Raw genomic sequence first — 15,715 nt, 5'->3', positions numbered from 1 at the left:
GAGACATTCTGGTCAGGGGAGTGTGGCTAGTCTAGCAAGCCACACTCCCAGCAGCTGTTTGTTGACACTGACCACTAACTAGAACATCAAACTTTAGGAAAGTCTCCAGAATGATTCTCCCCATCAGCAAAGGTGAACTGGCAATCTATAATACTGCCAATAACAACCTAAATGGATGTTCCTGGAAAGATTTAAAAATCTCTTCAGGTTATAGAAATGCTAACACTTGTAGGAAAGCAATAAAAATTAAACTGGCCAAGGGAAGAAACTCCTATCACAATATTTTGATGCTTATTTTCTGAAAAGAGATTTCTAAAGATTGTTGACTTGAAATTAATAAGAGCTTAGAATTTTAAGTATAAAATTAAAACTAAAAACAAACAAACAAAAAACTAAAGACACACTTGGTAATCCATCTTACATTGAAAGGGCAGATTCATAATTCCATCACGTGCTCAGAACAGTAAGCAATTCGCACCCTGAACTCCATCTCCTAGGCCTCAAAAGCAAAAGCCAATCATATCAACAATGAGAGAAGGAAAGAGCTCATTTCCTAGAGATGCAAATCTGTTTAATTCTTAAAGTAATCATGTCATCTATGCAGGAAACAAAGTTGCTAATAATCTAAGAGACAAACGCATTTTGGAAGACTCGGAACTAATCCCAAAATGTAATGGGGGCTGGGGGTGGGGAGGGAGAGTAGTGAGTTCAGACTTAAGGGCTATTTACATAAATCTGAGAATAAGAACAGAAGTCTAAGCTCCTTGGAAGCAGGGTTTGTTTTGTCTATGGGTATGTCCCATGTATCCAGAACATGCTCATAGCTGGTAGCCACTCAGTAAACACTTGTTGAATAAATGAAAACAACTTATGAATAAATGAATGCAGATTTTGACTGCAAGATGTCTCTCCACCTTTCTCTTTATTTCTATCCCCACTGATGAAGAATAAGGACCATTTCCTAAATGTGTCACTCAAAGGCCTCTCCAATTTGACACCAACTCCATCAGTCTCTTGAACACACATTATTCGTTTCCTATCCCTACGCTTTTACACATACCAATTTACCTTATTTGAATCCCATCCATTTCTCATTCTTCCCTGATGCTTCATGCTTTTTTAGAGCTGTAATGCAGTTACATACTCCATCTTCTTTAACCAAAATCAAGTTGTTATACGATATCTCATACCTGGAATTATTTTTCCCTAAGCACAGGCATTCTGCCAACTGTCAGACATCAAGCTCTTAGAGCACAGCACTCAAAGCCATGGCTGTGCTCCATGACCGGTGTTTTGGTGACTGGCTCAGCAGTGGCCCTCTGCAGTGAGGAACAAGATGAGCCACCCCACTTACTAGCTGTGTGACTTTGGGCAACTTATTTCTCTCTGTTGTGCACTTCTTCATATACAAACTGGGAAGATTATCACACACCCAGAATGGCTGTTATAAGTGTTAAAGGTTATCTGCGTAAAGTACTTAGGGTGGTGCTTTACAAAGAGCAGGTGCTCAATAGAAACAGCAAAGGCTACTTTTCATTTTCTTTCAAGACCCAGGGCAAAGGCAGGCTTCACAGGTACCCCAGCTGGAATAACCCCATGCCCACTGAAAAGCCCAGCTCTCAGCATGATAGACTATAAACCCCAGTAAGGCAGGATTAGTATTTTTAACTTTTAACATTCCCCCCATGTGACCCCAAGAACACACAGAAGACAATGTAATTGCTGAACTGAAAATGTTTTCACAGTTGAGTATATACCATTGTTATGTGGTAGATACACACCACAGATCAAATTAGAAGGGAACTTAAGTTACATTGAAATTTAGATTCAACAGCTTCTTTTCGAATATTTATTGTCTACAGAATGAACATTAAAGTGAGGAATCCGGAGGAGGGTATATCTCAGTGGTAGAGTGCATGCTTAGCATGCACGAGGTCCTGGGTTCAATCTCCAGTAACTCCATTTTAAAAAACAATTAAATAAATACACCTAATTACCCCACCCCACCCAAAATACAAAACAAACAAAAAAACAAAAAAAGGTGAGAAATCTAAGATGAAAAAGAAACCCTTTTAGGTATTTGAAATGGCAATCAAATTTAAATCACTCTAACCTCAGATCAGTATCGTAGAGATATTTTAATTTATTTAAAGTATGCTTGCATTAAACTCAAACTCTGAAAGAAAATCATATTATTATCTCTAATTAAAAGAATTTTATTCTTTAAAAATTATATTAAAAAATTTTTAAAGTGTTTTGGCTATTTTAGGTCATTTGAATTTCTATATACATTCAACTTAAAAAAATTTTTTTTGGACCAGGCAGTAATTAGGTTTATTTATTTTCAATGTAGGTACTGTGGCTTGAACTCAAGACCTTCAGCATGATAAGCATGCACTCTACCACTGAGCTATATCCTCCTCCCTAAAAATATTTGTTATTAAAAGGCTATATTTTAAGAGTTTATGCTTTTTAAACAGATCTTCAATTTGTCCTATTCTTTCTTCTCATTGGCCCTAATCTAGATGATTGAGCAGTGTGCCTTCTCTTCTCCACAGAATATACTTGTTATCTAGAAGTTTCAGCTGATTAAAATTCAAAATAGTACCCCATCCGCTGTAATCAATGTACCTACACTGAAATAGCACATCAAAGCAAAATTCTTTATTCTGTTTTGCATTAAATGTCACACCTTCTCAAAAAGAAATGGCTTTGAAAACTTACCGATTCATCCTTCTTGCCCTTTCCAATACTTCAAACATATGCTCTTGAAATAAATCAAGCCGCCGGTAGCGATTATTTTCAACATTCTTCCTAATTATGTCAAAAGTAAGAGGAGGTTTGTTTGGAACGTTGGGGTCCACAGCAGGAATTTCTGCTAAGGAATCACTGTAGCATCTTCCCTCATCGTCCTGATGACTCATGACAGACACAAAAAGATTGTGGATAAGTTCTTGAATCAGCAAGGTCACATTTGGGACATGAGAGTCCTCATCTCCCTCTAGGTCTCTCCGAGTTTCAAGCAGGACTTTGTGTAGGACAAGGGCATCTTTGTAGATCAAAGACTCGGGCTCATTGTATGTACAGGCATTGTTAAACATCATGACGAAATCTTCAACCATGGAGTCTATATCTTGGTATTTGTTGGCCATCATGTGACTTCGAATTTTTTCCATGTCCATTGGCTTTTTAATGGTCAAATAGTAGTCAGGCAGCTCGGATCTGGAGGGAAGCCTCAGAAATATGGCACTGAGGCGGCGACCCCTCTTATCAGTATAATTCTTTACAGCTTCGTAGACTTCATTTAGTTTCTGCTGCATTGGAGTCATGTATTTTGATTTTTTAGGAGAAATACCACTCTTCCTACCTAAAGAAAGAGATTTAATGTTAAAGAGATAAAACAAATGAACCTAAACTTGTATACAGTTGGTAGCACAACCATAACTTGGGACTATTTCAAGTGACTTATAAAATACAGTAATTAGTATGTCTCTAGTGAATATATCCTATCAACAAACAACTAGAAAAAAATCAAACTGTTTTCAGTACTCATATTTTTGGTGGGACAGTAAGTACTGTTATGCTGAGACAGTTGTGAATAAGGTGGAAAAAAGGAAATGAGTAGCTATGTGACACTCTAATTCTATCACCTATGCTATCCTTGAGAACTGAGATTTTCATCAAGGGAGAAAAAGAGATGTTAAAACAGAGGACATTGAACAAAAACCTTGCTGCTTTGAATCTCAACTGAGAGTATTAGTGTGAAATTTTGGGGGGGGGGCAGGTAATTAGTTTTGTTTGTTTATGTAGGGACTGGGGATTGAACCCAGGACCTCGTGCATGCTAAGCACAGCACTCCACTATTGAGCTATACCCTCCCCTCTCAGTGTGAACTTATGATATATTTTCTCCTTAAATACAACACACACATAAAATTTCTTAGCTTGTCCAAAATCCTAGAAACAAAGACCAACCCAGAAGCAGTATATTCTAATACAGTTTTGACAATATAGACTATAGCTCTGGCATACTGATTTCAAATATTAATGCCAGTAGCTCTTTGATAAATGGCTGATTATACAGGATGAGCCTGATATATCTTGAAACACAAGATACTAAAGAATCTATCAATGACTTCTTACCATGGTCACATCTAAAAAACAAAAAATGGGGTAAATGTTGGACTATGTTAGTAAACCAATGTATTATTTTCTTTGTATTTTATTAATTTGAAAATTGGCAAATAAAAGGGAAAAAATCTAACTTTCATCCTTTCAAAAATCAAAACAATACATACAAACAACTGCACTAATAGGTAACCAAATACTGGATGAGGCAATACTCTCTATACTGAAGTATTCCAGCTAGTAAATGAGCAAGGAACTTTAAAATTAAAACTATCACTATTTTACATCTCTTTCATGAATTAATAACGTAGCATCAATAGCTATTAACATATTGGAAAGAAACAACAAGATATTATGTGCCACCTGATGGAAGATGATATATCACCTCTGAAGTCAGTTTCTGTGCTAAAGGGAGGGATGAGAATCAAATTTAAATCTAAATGTGATCAAGCCTCTGGCTCCAACTACCAATTTACTGGAAGTACAAAGGACGAAAGAACATATTATACTAAAGCAAAGGGATACAATTAGCAAAACTCAGACTGGAAACCATAGTACAAACCCAATTTCAACAGACTGCAAGGAAAACTAAGAAAGATGGAGGAGAATTTACAGATTAAAAGAAGTATCAATTAAATGAAATGTGTGGAACTTATTTGGATTCTACCTTAACCAGACATTATCCCAATATAAGTGCAGAAAACCTATTATGAAGAATTCTTGCCAAGCTAAAACTGAATCTAATCAAGCCTTTAAAGTTAACTTCCATTTATAAGAAATAAGAGGAATAAAGGAAAAAGTTAACTGGTATCACAAGGAAGTAAGCAAACTGACTAATCTGTAACTTGGGACTGTATTAAGAAAGTGACTAGGTTTCTCAACAGTCAATGGCATGAGGATAAAATAAGTGTGGAATTGCTCTACTTTATGAATTTAAGGGCATAACAATCAAATGTAATATACAGAACTTAATTACATCTTTATTTGAAGAAGCCAACTGTAAAAATGTATCTGTGAGACAATCACAAAAATCTGAAAATTTGTCAGGTATCAGATGAAACCAAGAAACTGCAGATTTTGTTAGGTGTGACAATGACTTCATGGTTATTTAAGAAAGTATCTGCATATTTTAGAGATACATACTGAACTTTGCAGAAGTGAAATGGCATGATTGGACTTGGCTTAAAATAACTCAGAGCAAATGAAAAAGAAGAAAAAAGAGGATGCAGGAAATAAATATGGGACAAACTTGATAAATGCTGAGTAACAAGTATAGACAGAGATTCGTTGTACTATTTTTTATATTGGTATATGTTTTAAATTTTTCATAATATAAAACAGAAATGAAAAGGAACTTAACATCAAGTTAAAATCTCCTTTCCCTGAACTTTAAAATACATACATTAATATGTATTTATTTATATTTAGATAGTAACTACTAAATTACCTATCCATCTATCTATCTATCATTAGTTTCCTAACTCAACTTATGGAATTAATTCTAGTTTTAAAAGGCATTAGGTCCCTAAAAGGTAGGTTTCCATTTCTGCAAAACTTCTGTATGCTTTCATAATTCCATGAAAAGACAAAGAAATCATAATTTAGCAATAAGTCATACCCAAAGCTATTGCAAAATTCAATTTACAATCATTTCATATAAAAAAGCAGGGTCTGCTTGTTTTTCCCTTTTTTAGCAATTATGGCTCTAAAGAATATATGACACCACCACTATCATCTTTTTGGTAATTATTTTATTTGTATATTTTAATTAATTAATTAACTTGGATTGGTTCTTTTCTTTTTTAATGGAGGTATTGGAGATTGAATCCAAGACCTCATGCATGCTAAACATTTGCTCTACCATTGGGCTATACCTACTCCCCTATTAATATATTTTTAAACAAAGCAGAAACCTCTTCTTTAGCCCAATGGTACTAATTGTTTTTACTGTCTTTTCTTCTCTCACAATTTTTAACAAAACAACCATCCACAGACCACACTCAAAAGACAGTCGAGTTAACTTACAGAGCAGTGGCTGGACACCTCTAACCCCTCAAATTCTATCTAGAAGGAGATGGGATTCACTTTTAATTCTAGTAATTAGCAAACATCCATACAAAAATTTAAAAAAAGGAAGAAATGAAAAAAGAAAATCTTGCTACTTTACTCTTCTGGGCATCACATATAGAAAAAGTATCTATTCTTACTACTTAACATTTACAAAATGTCCACCGCATTCAAGAAAGTAAACAAAACCTTTGACATTATAGTTTTCTATTCCTCACATGCTTTCACGTTTAACTTAAAATACAAAAGAGTGTGCTGGAGAGGAGGGAAGAAACTCCATGCTGGAGTACAAGTTCAGTTATATTCACCAATTATTAAATATTATTTCAGTAAATCAGTAATCTATCCTTGACAGCCTGAACTGAACAATGAAGTGTGCAGCCGCCTTACTCAGCTTGAGTTTGGGAGAAGCCATGTCATCATCATCAGGCAGTGGGCCCAGCTCTTTCCTTTTATCCTTGAGTAACTTCTCCAGGATGTGCGCATCATTGTACACCTATATTTGATTATAAATATAATTATTTTCTAAGAAGCTTTTTATTGAAGTATAATATACATTCACAAAGAAATTTTAAAAACACAGGTAGGATAGTTGGGAACTAAAGAAATAAAGCTTGAGATCACTACAGAGCAACAAAATCATCTCTCTGTGGGGTGGGCTTTGGCCTTAACTGGTTTGTTGTTTAAAGTTTTCCAGGTGATTCTGATGTGCACACATGCAGTCTGAAGTTTGAGACCTACTGCAGTAGAATTATTTCAAGTTTCTGCAGAAGTTCTGAAACATGTTTACATGTGCTGTTTCTTCACAAACCTCTCTTCCACTGGACCCTCATGATAAGACTTAGCTCAATGGAAATGAAAAATTAAAAATATCTGTTAGTTGGAGAGCAACATCTCAAATGCTATTAAAACGGATTTAACATCAGTGTGAGTTCACAGTCTGGAATTCGACCTCTGAAAACCAACAATCCCTGCTTAGGCTCTCTTTCTGAAGACTGAGCCAAGGGTGGTAATACATAGTCAATGACAAGGTTACTCACCTAATGGCTTCGTCTCCACAGCTACCTCTTCCCATTCCCACTACAGAGGTTCTCCTCCCTGACTGCCACCAGAGCAGAGAGGCTGAGGGAATAAGTGACCTCTCTTCTCTGGCAACCTCTCTTAAGGTAGATTTTTCTCTACCAGTGGCAGACATTAGCCAATGACAACAAGGACAGTGTAAATCCCTATGATAGCGAGAACCGTTTGTTTGATCACAAGTACCCTCAGTGCCTACTTTATTTTATTTTAAAATTTAACAACACAAAAAAGAAATAAATGATTTGAAAATGTAATTTTATTTCTGAGAGATTTAAAGTAGATAAAGGAAATTGGGAAAAGATATATGCAACCCCATCCATACTCACTGCAGCATTATTTACAATAGGCAAGATATGGAAACAACCTAAGTGTCCATCAATGGATGAATAAAATAAATGTCTCTCTCACACACACAGGAATATTATTTAGCCATAAAAGAATGAAATCTTGCCACTTGTAACAACATGGATGAACCTTGAGGACATCACGCTAAGTGAAATAAATCAGACAAAGATAAATACCATATTATCTCACTTAGATGCAGAATCTAAAAAACAAAACCCCCACCACCTCCCATCACACACACACACACAAACACACACACACACACACACACACACACACACACACGATCATAGATACAGAGAACAGATTCGCGGCTGCCAGAGGCAGGGGTGGGAGATGGGAAAAATGGGTTAAGAGAGTTAAAAGCTACAAACTTCCAGTTATAAAATAAGTAAGTCATGGGGATGTAATGTACAGCATGGTGACTAGTTAATAATACTGTACTGCGTATTTGAAAGCTGCTAAGAGAGGAGATCTTAAAAGTTCTAATCATAAAAAAAATTAAAACTATATATATGGTGGTGAATGTTAATTAAGATTTAACTGCAGTAATCATTTTCACTATATACAAGTATCAAATTATTATGTTGTATGTTTGAAACATGTCAAGTATACCTCAATTCAAAAGATAAAGGATATGAAATAGAAAAAATTATAAAAGAAGGAAGACTGTATCTTAGCTATACTGATAAAGAACTGAAAATCAAGATGCTTCATAACAGAATTATTCAGAGGTACATTATGGGAATATCCTGATACTTACATAATTACACAACTTTATGGACTATCCTTAGAGAAGCATGGCTACTGAGGATCGTAGTAACAATAATAATAATGATGATGAAACATTTTAATGTCCGTGCTTTTCATTTGAGTGCTTTTTCAAACATCAGGTACTGTGCTACATGCTCTGTAGGCATTACGGCATTTAAATCTACAACCACCCAGATGCAAGTACTACTATTATCTCCAATTTACAGATGACAAAGATGAGGTTCAGAAAAGATATATTACATAGGGATTGGCAGAGCAGGATTCAAATCTAGGAGGTCAGAATATAGTCGACCCTTCAAATCCATGGATGTGGAACCCGTGGGTTTGGAAGGTCAACTGTACTATGCCATTTTATATAAGGGACTTGAGCATCTGTGGATTCTGGTATCCACGGGGGTCTTGGAACCAATCCCCCACTGATACTGAGGGACGACTGTACAGAGTATGAACTTTCTGACCTCTATAAAGTCCTGCCTCCCATATTAAACAATTAAGAAAAGACAAAATACTAAGCTATTCACTGAGAAGAGTAACCTAAGTTAGGTCTCTAGACCTAGTCTCTCAAAATGCATTATTCCATGAGCAGCTCTAAAGAAAACACTCAAGGATTCCCACACATCCTTACCTGGGAGCCTTCCTCGTTGTAGTGCCTGGCGTTTCGGAACATCAGCTTCATGTCTTCTATCATCCCCTCTTCCCCTGCATATTTGTCATTGCGGATGTTATGTTCAATTATTTTCAAGTCCATTGGCTCCAAGATGATTTTATAATAATCAGGATAGTCCTTTTTGGATGGTTTAACCATAAACAGATCACAAAGTCTTCTGCCTGAACCTGGCTCACGAGCTTCAAGAACAACATTGAATAAGATTTTCATTCGCTGCTTTCTTATGTTCTTTTTACTATTGAGGGGGGAGATAGAAAAGGGGGAAAATGAAAACAGGTTCAGTTTTATTGACACAAGAATAAATTTGAAATGAAACAAATTAATTTTGTGGGAAGGTGTTTCACAATGATTATAATTTATTGACTATGTATGCCACAATCACAGTAAACATGCTGGAAGCTACAAGTAAATATTAGGAAAATGTTCAAAATAGTTAAAACAGTGACTCTGCCAGGAGTAGCCAAGAACACCAGACAAACCTGTTTAGAATATTTACGAAATGCAGTGCTTGAAAAAAGATCTTGTCTGATTCCAAAGAAAATGAAATTCTATTATCAATTGAAATAGTTTTTATTTTTAATAATAGAGTGAAAATGGAATAAAACTGCTGACTCTCTGTTACTAACAGTCCTCCTTTAAAACAAACAAATAAAACAAACAAAAAGAAAAGTATTCCATCTCTTAAGACAACCACTCCTTAACACCTGCATACCCTGGTTACCAGAAAACAAAGAGGAGTTGTCTGTCAGACTAATGTCTCTATAGTGGGTACAAGTCTCTCTTGCATTTATCCTGTCAGGGTCAGTTCTACTGACTCCCTCCTCCAGCATTATTCCATACTCCCAACATAGCTTAAAGAATAAATGATCTGTGGTTCATCTGAGCTCTTGTGTAAATTTTTTATCCTTGAGTGTGAATCCCTGTCCTGTTCTCTAAATTCTCCCATAAGATGTGATGCTAGGAAACAGATGTGAGTGTTATAGAACAAAGTACAAGGGACTACAGGTTAGAACCTGAGTTACAAAGGGGCCCAAGAAAACGTGGGCTAGCTTCCTAATTATTGAGGAAACTGGCTCAAAGAGGCTAAATGACTTGCCCAAGGTGAGCTGTCCAGTGAATTATTAGAAGAGATGATCTTCCAATAGGATTTCTGGCCCACTGTTATATGTCCTCAGGACACAGATAAAGAGATTCTAGCCAGAATCTCCAAAGTAGGTAATAAAATCAGCAGTCTCCAAAATAGGTAATAAAATGTGCTTTAATTTCTCTTCAACAAACACTAAGATTCAATAATGTAGTACTCAGAAGTAAATATTTTTTACCTGTTTCGTGTCTTATACATGGAAGGAAGTTCATTCCTCAAACAAACTATGTGGCCAAATGGGTCTCCTAGTCCAGTCCTCTGACCACTCACTCACTCTATTGCTGGGTCATAAAGAAGCCAAAGGCCAGATATTTTCTCTACTAGGTTCAAAATATGCTTTTTTAAAAATAAGAAACAAAACTCAAATCAAGAATTAACAGATGAGAGAATAAATACATATCCTAAGACAAGATTTTAAAATGTCTCAGAATGCGTATTTTCCTAAATTATGGAGCTCAAGGCAACCTGGAAGTGATCCAGTTAGGAGACTTTCCTAGGGTTGGGATCATCTTTGTCACCTGTGTCTTCACTTAGACTGTTCATTTCCCTTGGTGGCTCTGAGATCATTCTTGTCATTTCCTCCTCTCAGTATTTTTGTGTCTGTGACAAGTAAGGGATTATTAGATGGTGGCAATCTAGGAGAAGTTTCATCTAGTGGAAACTATTTCTTCAAAGAGGCAGGCTTGGGAGCTGATGTGAGAGGCAGAGCTCTCTCAGTCCAGGACTTTAGCAAGTGAATAATGGAAGGGGAATGCGGGACAAAGCTTCAACATCAGAGTTCCACATCAAGGCAGAGATTAGAACACAGATGACTTCAGCCTTCAAGAAGCCTCTAAAGAAAAATTCAGAACCTGAATTTGATACCACAGAATTTAATAACTGCTCTAATAACTAAAATTTACTGTTTTAGGAATTGTATTATTGATAATATCCTGTCTCCATTTATATCATTCACTCTTTAAGACAGTGATGTATAACTGGTTTCCATCTTCAAAGGTAAGCAAAACTTTGATTGTTACGGTCACTTATGATCTTCTCTGAACAAATCATTTTGTTATTTTGTTTACATTTTCTGAGATCCTTATATTGCCTTTGAGACTGAGAACCACTGGTCCATTACTTTTAATCTGACTGTCAGAAAAAAATCATAGCTAAACTTCATATTTTTTTATAACTGTATTAGCTTGGATGGCTGGCATATTTACTTAATTTTTTTCCAGTATGATGCTGAATCTTTTTATATCTACTTTTGAAAGTAACTTCAAATATTTTTTGAAATGAGATAAACGCTACTACAAAAAGATAGTTACCATATTCCCCTGTTTGATACTTTGTTTGCAATGTCACTTTGATTTCTACATTCTTCTTATAACCCGTCTATATTCATCCTACCTCTCTTCCTATCTCACATCATTAACTATAAGCAGTTTATTTACTCATCCCTATTTTGGGAGAGCTGCATAAAATTAAATCCCAGACCTTGTAACTGGCATACTCATTCCTCTTTTTTTAATCAGCACCTGTGAACATACTTAGGCAAAATACATCTTAAAGGAGTTCAAAACCAGGGTTGTTTATCATTTGCACTTAAGGATGCATTTAAGGGGATATCAATACAGATCACAGACAGTGTTATAATAAATATACAATTTTAGAATTTTACAGGAGATGGGCCATAAATGGTCCTGTGCTAACAAAACTGGTATATTACAGCAATTTTCCAATAAATGAAAGTCGAGCATCTTGAGAAATGGGTGCTTTTTCTAATTTGCACAGATTATGAGCTTGTAGAGGATTTGCTCTGAATCTCTAATTTTCCAGGGCCACCATCTTACCATCCTCCTGAACATCAACCTAGCCTAAAACACTGGAATCAATGTCACTTTTTGTTTTTCTTAAGTTTATCACAAAGCTCTAGAGGACCTCCACAGACCTTCTAGATGCAACCTTTCCATTTAATTTTTCATGCTGTGGTGTTAGTCTTAACCTTCACAGTTTGTGGCTGACCACTTTCTCATATGTCCTTATCATTATTCTTTGTATGAAGCTATTAATTATTATTATATGCATGCATATTTGGATATACACACGAGATTCCTATTTACAGTTACAGCTAACACTTCTACCATGTGCCAGGGTCTATGAACACTCATTTAATCCTCAAATTCTAGGAACCAGGTACAATTATTCCAACTTTGAAAATGTAAAAACAGAGGCTTAGAGAAGTCAAGTGAATACCTAAGGCCATAAAAAAGTAAGCAATGAGAACTGAGAGTTGAATCAGCTGATAATTACAAGGCTGCTTTTATCATGCAAGTGGATGATAAAAAGTTATCTCTTTCAAAGGGCCTCTCTAATCAAAGTCAACCTTGCTCACAGGCTTCAAGGTCTCCCAGCATTTAACTCCCTGGCTCTAGATCTTCAGTGGTGTCTGCTATGAAGCCAAGTAAATCCAAGGTTCTTCTTTTACAAGGCTTGCTACATTTCATCTTCAAATCTTCAAGGAACAAAACCTTTTTATTTATCTTTTTAATGAGTTTTTCCAGATTAGTAACATCTGACTAAAAACAAAATGAAATCTACCAAGACTTGATATTAATGGGAAATACTTCCAGAAAAAAATCAGAACTACATTTATTGAGTACTCACTAAATCCAGGCCCAGTTTCATGGGCTTTAAACATGTTAATCAATCAGGTCCTCATAGCAATCCTATGTAGGTATTTCATCAACTCCTTTTTCAGATGAAGAAGTTGAGACGAGGCTCAGACTACAAAGCTAATTAAGAACAACTGGGATTTGAACTTGGATAGTCAGGCTCTAAAGCCTGGGCTTATAAACTATTCCATGATGCCCCATATTTCTATTTCTTCTACTACTACCCAGAAGCAGTGCCATACACTATGAATGGTAAAAAAGAAATACAATCCATGGTCTTTTTCTTAATTTTACCACCTAACTAAGACAACCTTTTTTAAGGAAAATATTAGGAAGAAGATACTAACACACTAACTTTGTAGAGTGGACTACATATGACAGCAACATGTAGAACATCTAACTTTCAAGGAAAAGCATGACAGAGAAATCATATTTCCCAAAGCTATATGGGCAATCACATTTCCATACAACTCTACAACTGTGTATTTTACGTAATTATTTTACCACATTGCTCCCACATAATTTAATTTGTTTTCAACCTGCCTCTTTTCCTGGCCAGTAAGTCCCTAGAAGGTAGAGGGAATGATTAAATGTTCTCCTTTATGACCTAAGAGCAGAGTCTGGTGTTCTGCAAACAACTGACACTCCACGAATGCCAGATGGCAAAGGTGAAAATGAAAGCACCACATAATGATTACTAGGAATATAACACAGCAACTTATGGGCTATTTTAAAATCATAAATACCATGCAAAAGACATGGATGCTTTTAAAGAAATAAAACATGGACAAGATCAGAGATTGAGGAAACGTATTCATGCTCAAGAAGCACTAACCCAAGGCATAGGTGCCAAATAAGCTGACATCACCTGGATTGTCAATATTGATTTTGATCCCTCCACCACCCCACAATCTGTAAAAGACATCCTTGCAAGGCAATCAGCACTGCCAGCCCCTAGATATTGGCAATGCCACCATATTCTCAGCCTCTCCATATTTTGTTGCAGAAGCACAGCCACACTGATTGGTGAGAGGGCTTGCTGCCCCTGGTAAAGCTGGCAACAAATTAAGGCTCCTGAACATATCAAGGCTAATTCTGAATTTATTTTACTAACTATACTTCTAAACTATACTGCTTTCTTTACTCATGAAATAAACTGACACCCAAATAAAAACCATTATTTCACATGCTTACGGCTTCACTTTTCACCTAATCAGTACTGACCATGGCACAGAAGTTACACTTTTAAAAATACGTTTATGCATAAAAAAAGGACTGCACACCTGGATAGCCTCCTGAGACCCAACATCTCACTGTCAAGAGTGTTCCTGGGAAAGCAGAAACAAACATTACACGTGAAGAGAAACAAAACAAGCAACATTGGAGAGTCTTGTATAAACCAAATACAATTGAGAAAAAAAGAGGATTATTCAATCCAAAGGATAAAAGGTATTAAGAATACTTGGAACATTTCAACATGGAAGACAGCAGGTGGATTTTGGGGTAGAGGGGTTGGGGAGAAGAATGCATTTCCAGAATGAAGAGAATATACCCACATTAATCTTTCTCACAATCTTTGATATGAAAAAAATAAGGCAAAGACAGAATCATACACAATACTTAGGAGTCAAGTTGAGTGGTATCTGGAAAACCTGGCTCTCACTTCTCTGGATAAGCTTAGCTTAACCTACTAGGCTGTCATGTTTGCCTGAATTCTAGAGAAGACTATTTCTTATTACCAAAACCTCTTAACGTAACTACCTTCTAAAAGGCTCATTGTGTTATTTCCTTTGTCACAGTCCACAGTATAGGACTTGCTTCTTTCAACCTCTTACTGTGCACTCATGCCTGTATTTCAAACCCAGACATGTTCCTTTATTGTGTTAGCTATGATTTGTATTTGTTCTCTTATTTGTATTTCCCATTTTAGTATACAAAACACTTCCTAGGAAACCTATTCATAAAGAGATTTTTTTGTCTAAAGTGAGATTTTATTATTTCAAGAAAATAATGCTTCATTTTCTCCTCATGGAAGGTTTTATTTAGAGTAATAACTTTCACTTAATCTACTTGGGTTGTCCCACAAACTATAAGCCACAGAGATACATAATTTTTAAGGATCTGGCCTGGGCTAATGCTTCCCTGAAACTGTTTTCTTAACACTCAACTAGTTTAAGATCTCTTTTCATTCAGTGATGGCACTAACTGTACCATCACTTTTGCCTCCATTACCTTCTTTTGCCTGAGAAGTTTTTATTTTTGATTGGTGACTGATCTGGAAAACACAGGTGATGTTGTAGTTATATAATTACACTCAAAGGTGTTCTTGATTTGATGTCTCTGATCTGGTTTCACATTTTTCCTCCGTTGTCCCTGGTATAATAAGGAATTAAGAACTTGGAAGGATGAAATTCATAGGCCAGTAATGGAGGAGACGCACATCTCAGGGCACACCAATCAATTTAATTACCTTGGCATAGCATAGAAAAGTTATTTTCAAAACTAAAAAAATTTTCCCAAATGCTATTTATAAGAGGGAAAGATAAGACAGTTTCCTTTTCTAAACCACTTCTTAAAATCCTCTGATCTTAGTGGACCTATTAATGGATGAATATAATTATGTTAACAGTTATAATTATTTCTTCATTCAGTTTTGAATCTGACAAGCCCTGCTATTAGTGAGTAGCCTGTTTAAGGTATCCTCCCTGGATTGATTACTGTTATAAAGCTGGTGAGACAGTTAAGGCTGAGGAAGAATATGATGTTCCACAAAGATCAAGTCAAAGAAATTCCGTGTGGGAGGCACAGACAAAAGAGATGGTCTTGCATGATTCTTTAAAGGAGTCCAGCTTCA

At 35.9% G+C, this 15,715-nt stretch overlaps 1 protein-coding gene across 42 annotated transcripts in view; it reads right to left on the bottom strand.

Moving 5' to 3' along the window:
• The window catches only part of PBRM1 (polybromo 1), a 100,725-nt gene that overhangs the window by 40,654 nt on the left and 44,356 nt on the right, over positions 1–15,715 (bottom strand). For 22 of the 42 annotated variants that reach the window (XR_012499982.1, XM_074344690.1, XM_074344718.1 and 19 more), the window contains 4 exons: positions 14,145–14,189; positions 9,019–9,295; positions 6,585–6,690; positions 2,725–3,367 (listed from right to left, as the gene is read on the bottom strand). Coding sequence is in view for 41 of the 42 variants with exons in the window: in XM_074344690.1 (XP_074200791.1) it covers positions 2,725–3,367; positions 6,585–6,690; positions 9,019–9,295; positions 14,145–14,189 (1,071 nt within the window). In the remaining variant the exon portion in view is untranslated. The remainder of the gene's footprint in view (positions 1–2,724; positions 3,368–6,584; positions 6,691–9,018; positions 9,296–14,144; positions 14,190–15,715) is intronic. The other 20 variants (XM_074344686.1, XM_074344689.1, XM_074344701.1 and 17 more) reach the window with 1 other exon arrangement.

Source organism: Camelus bactrianus, chromosome 17 (genome assembly GCF_048773025.1).
Source record: "Camelus bactrianus isolate YW-2024 breed Bactrian camel chromosome 17, ASM4877302v1, whole genome shotgun sequence".
NCBI lineage: Eukaryota > Metazoa > Chordata > Mammalia > Artiodactyla > Camelidae > Camelus > Camelus bactrianus.
Note: the sequence above shows the minus strand (reverse complement) of the source record. Positions and strands in the feature narration are given on the sequence as shown.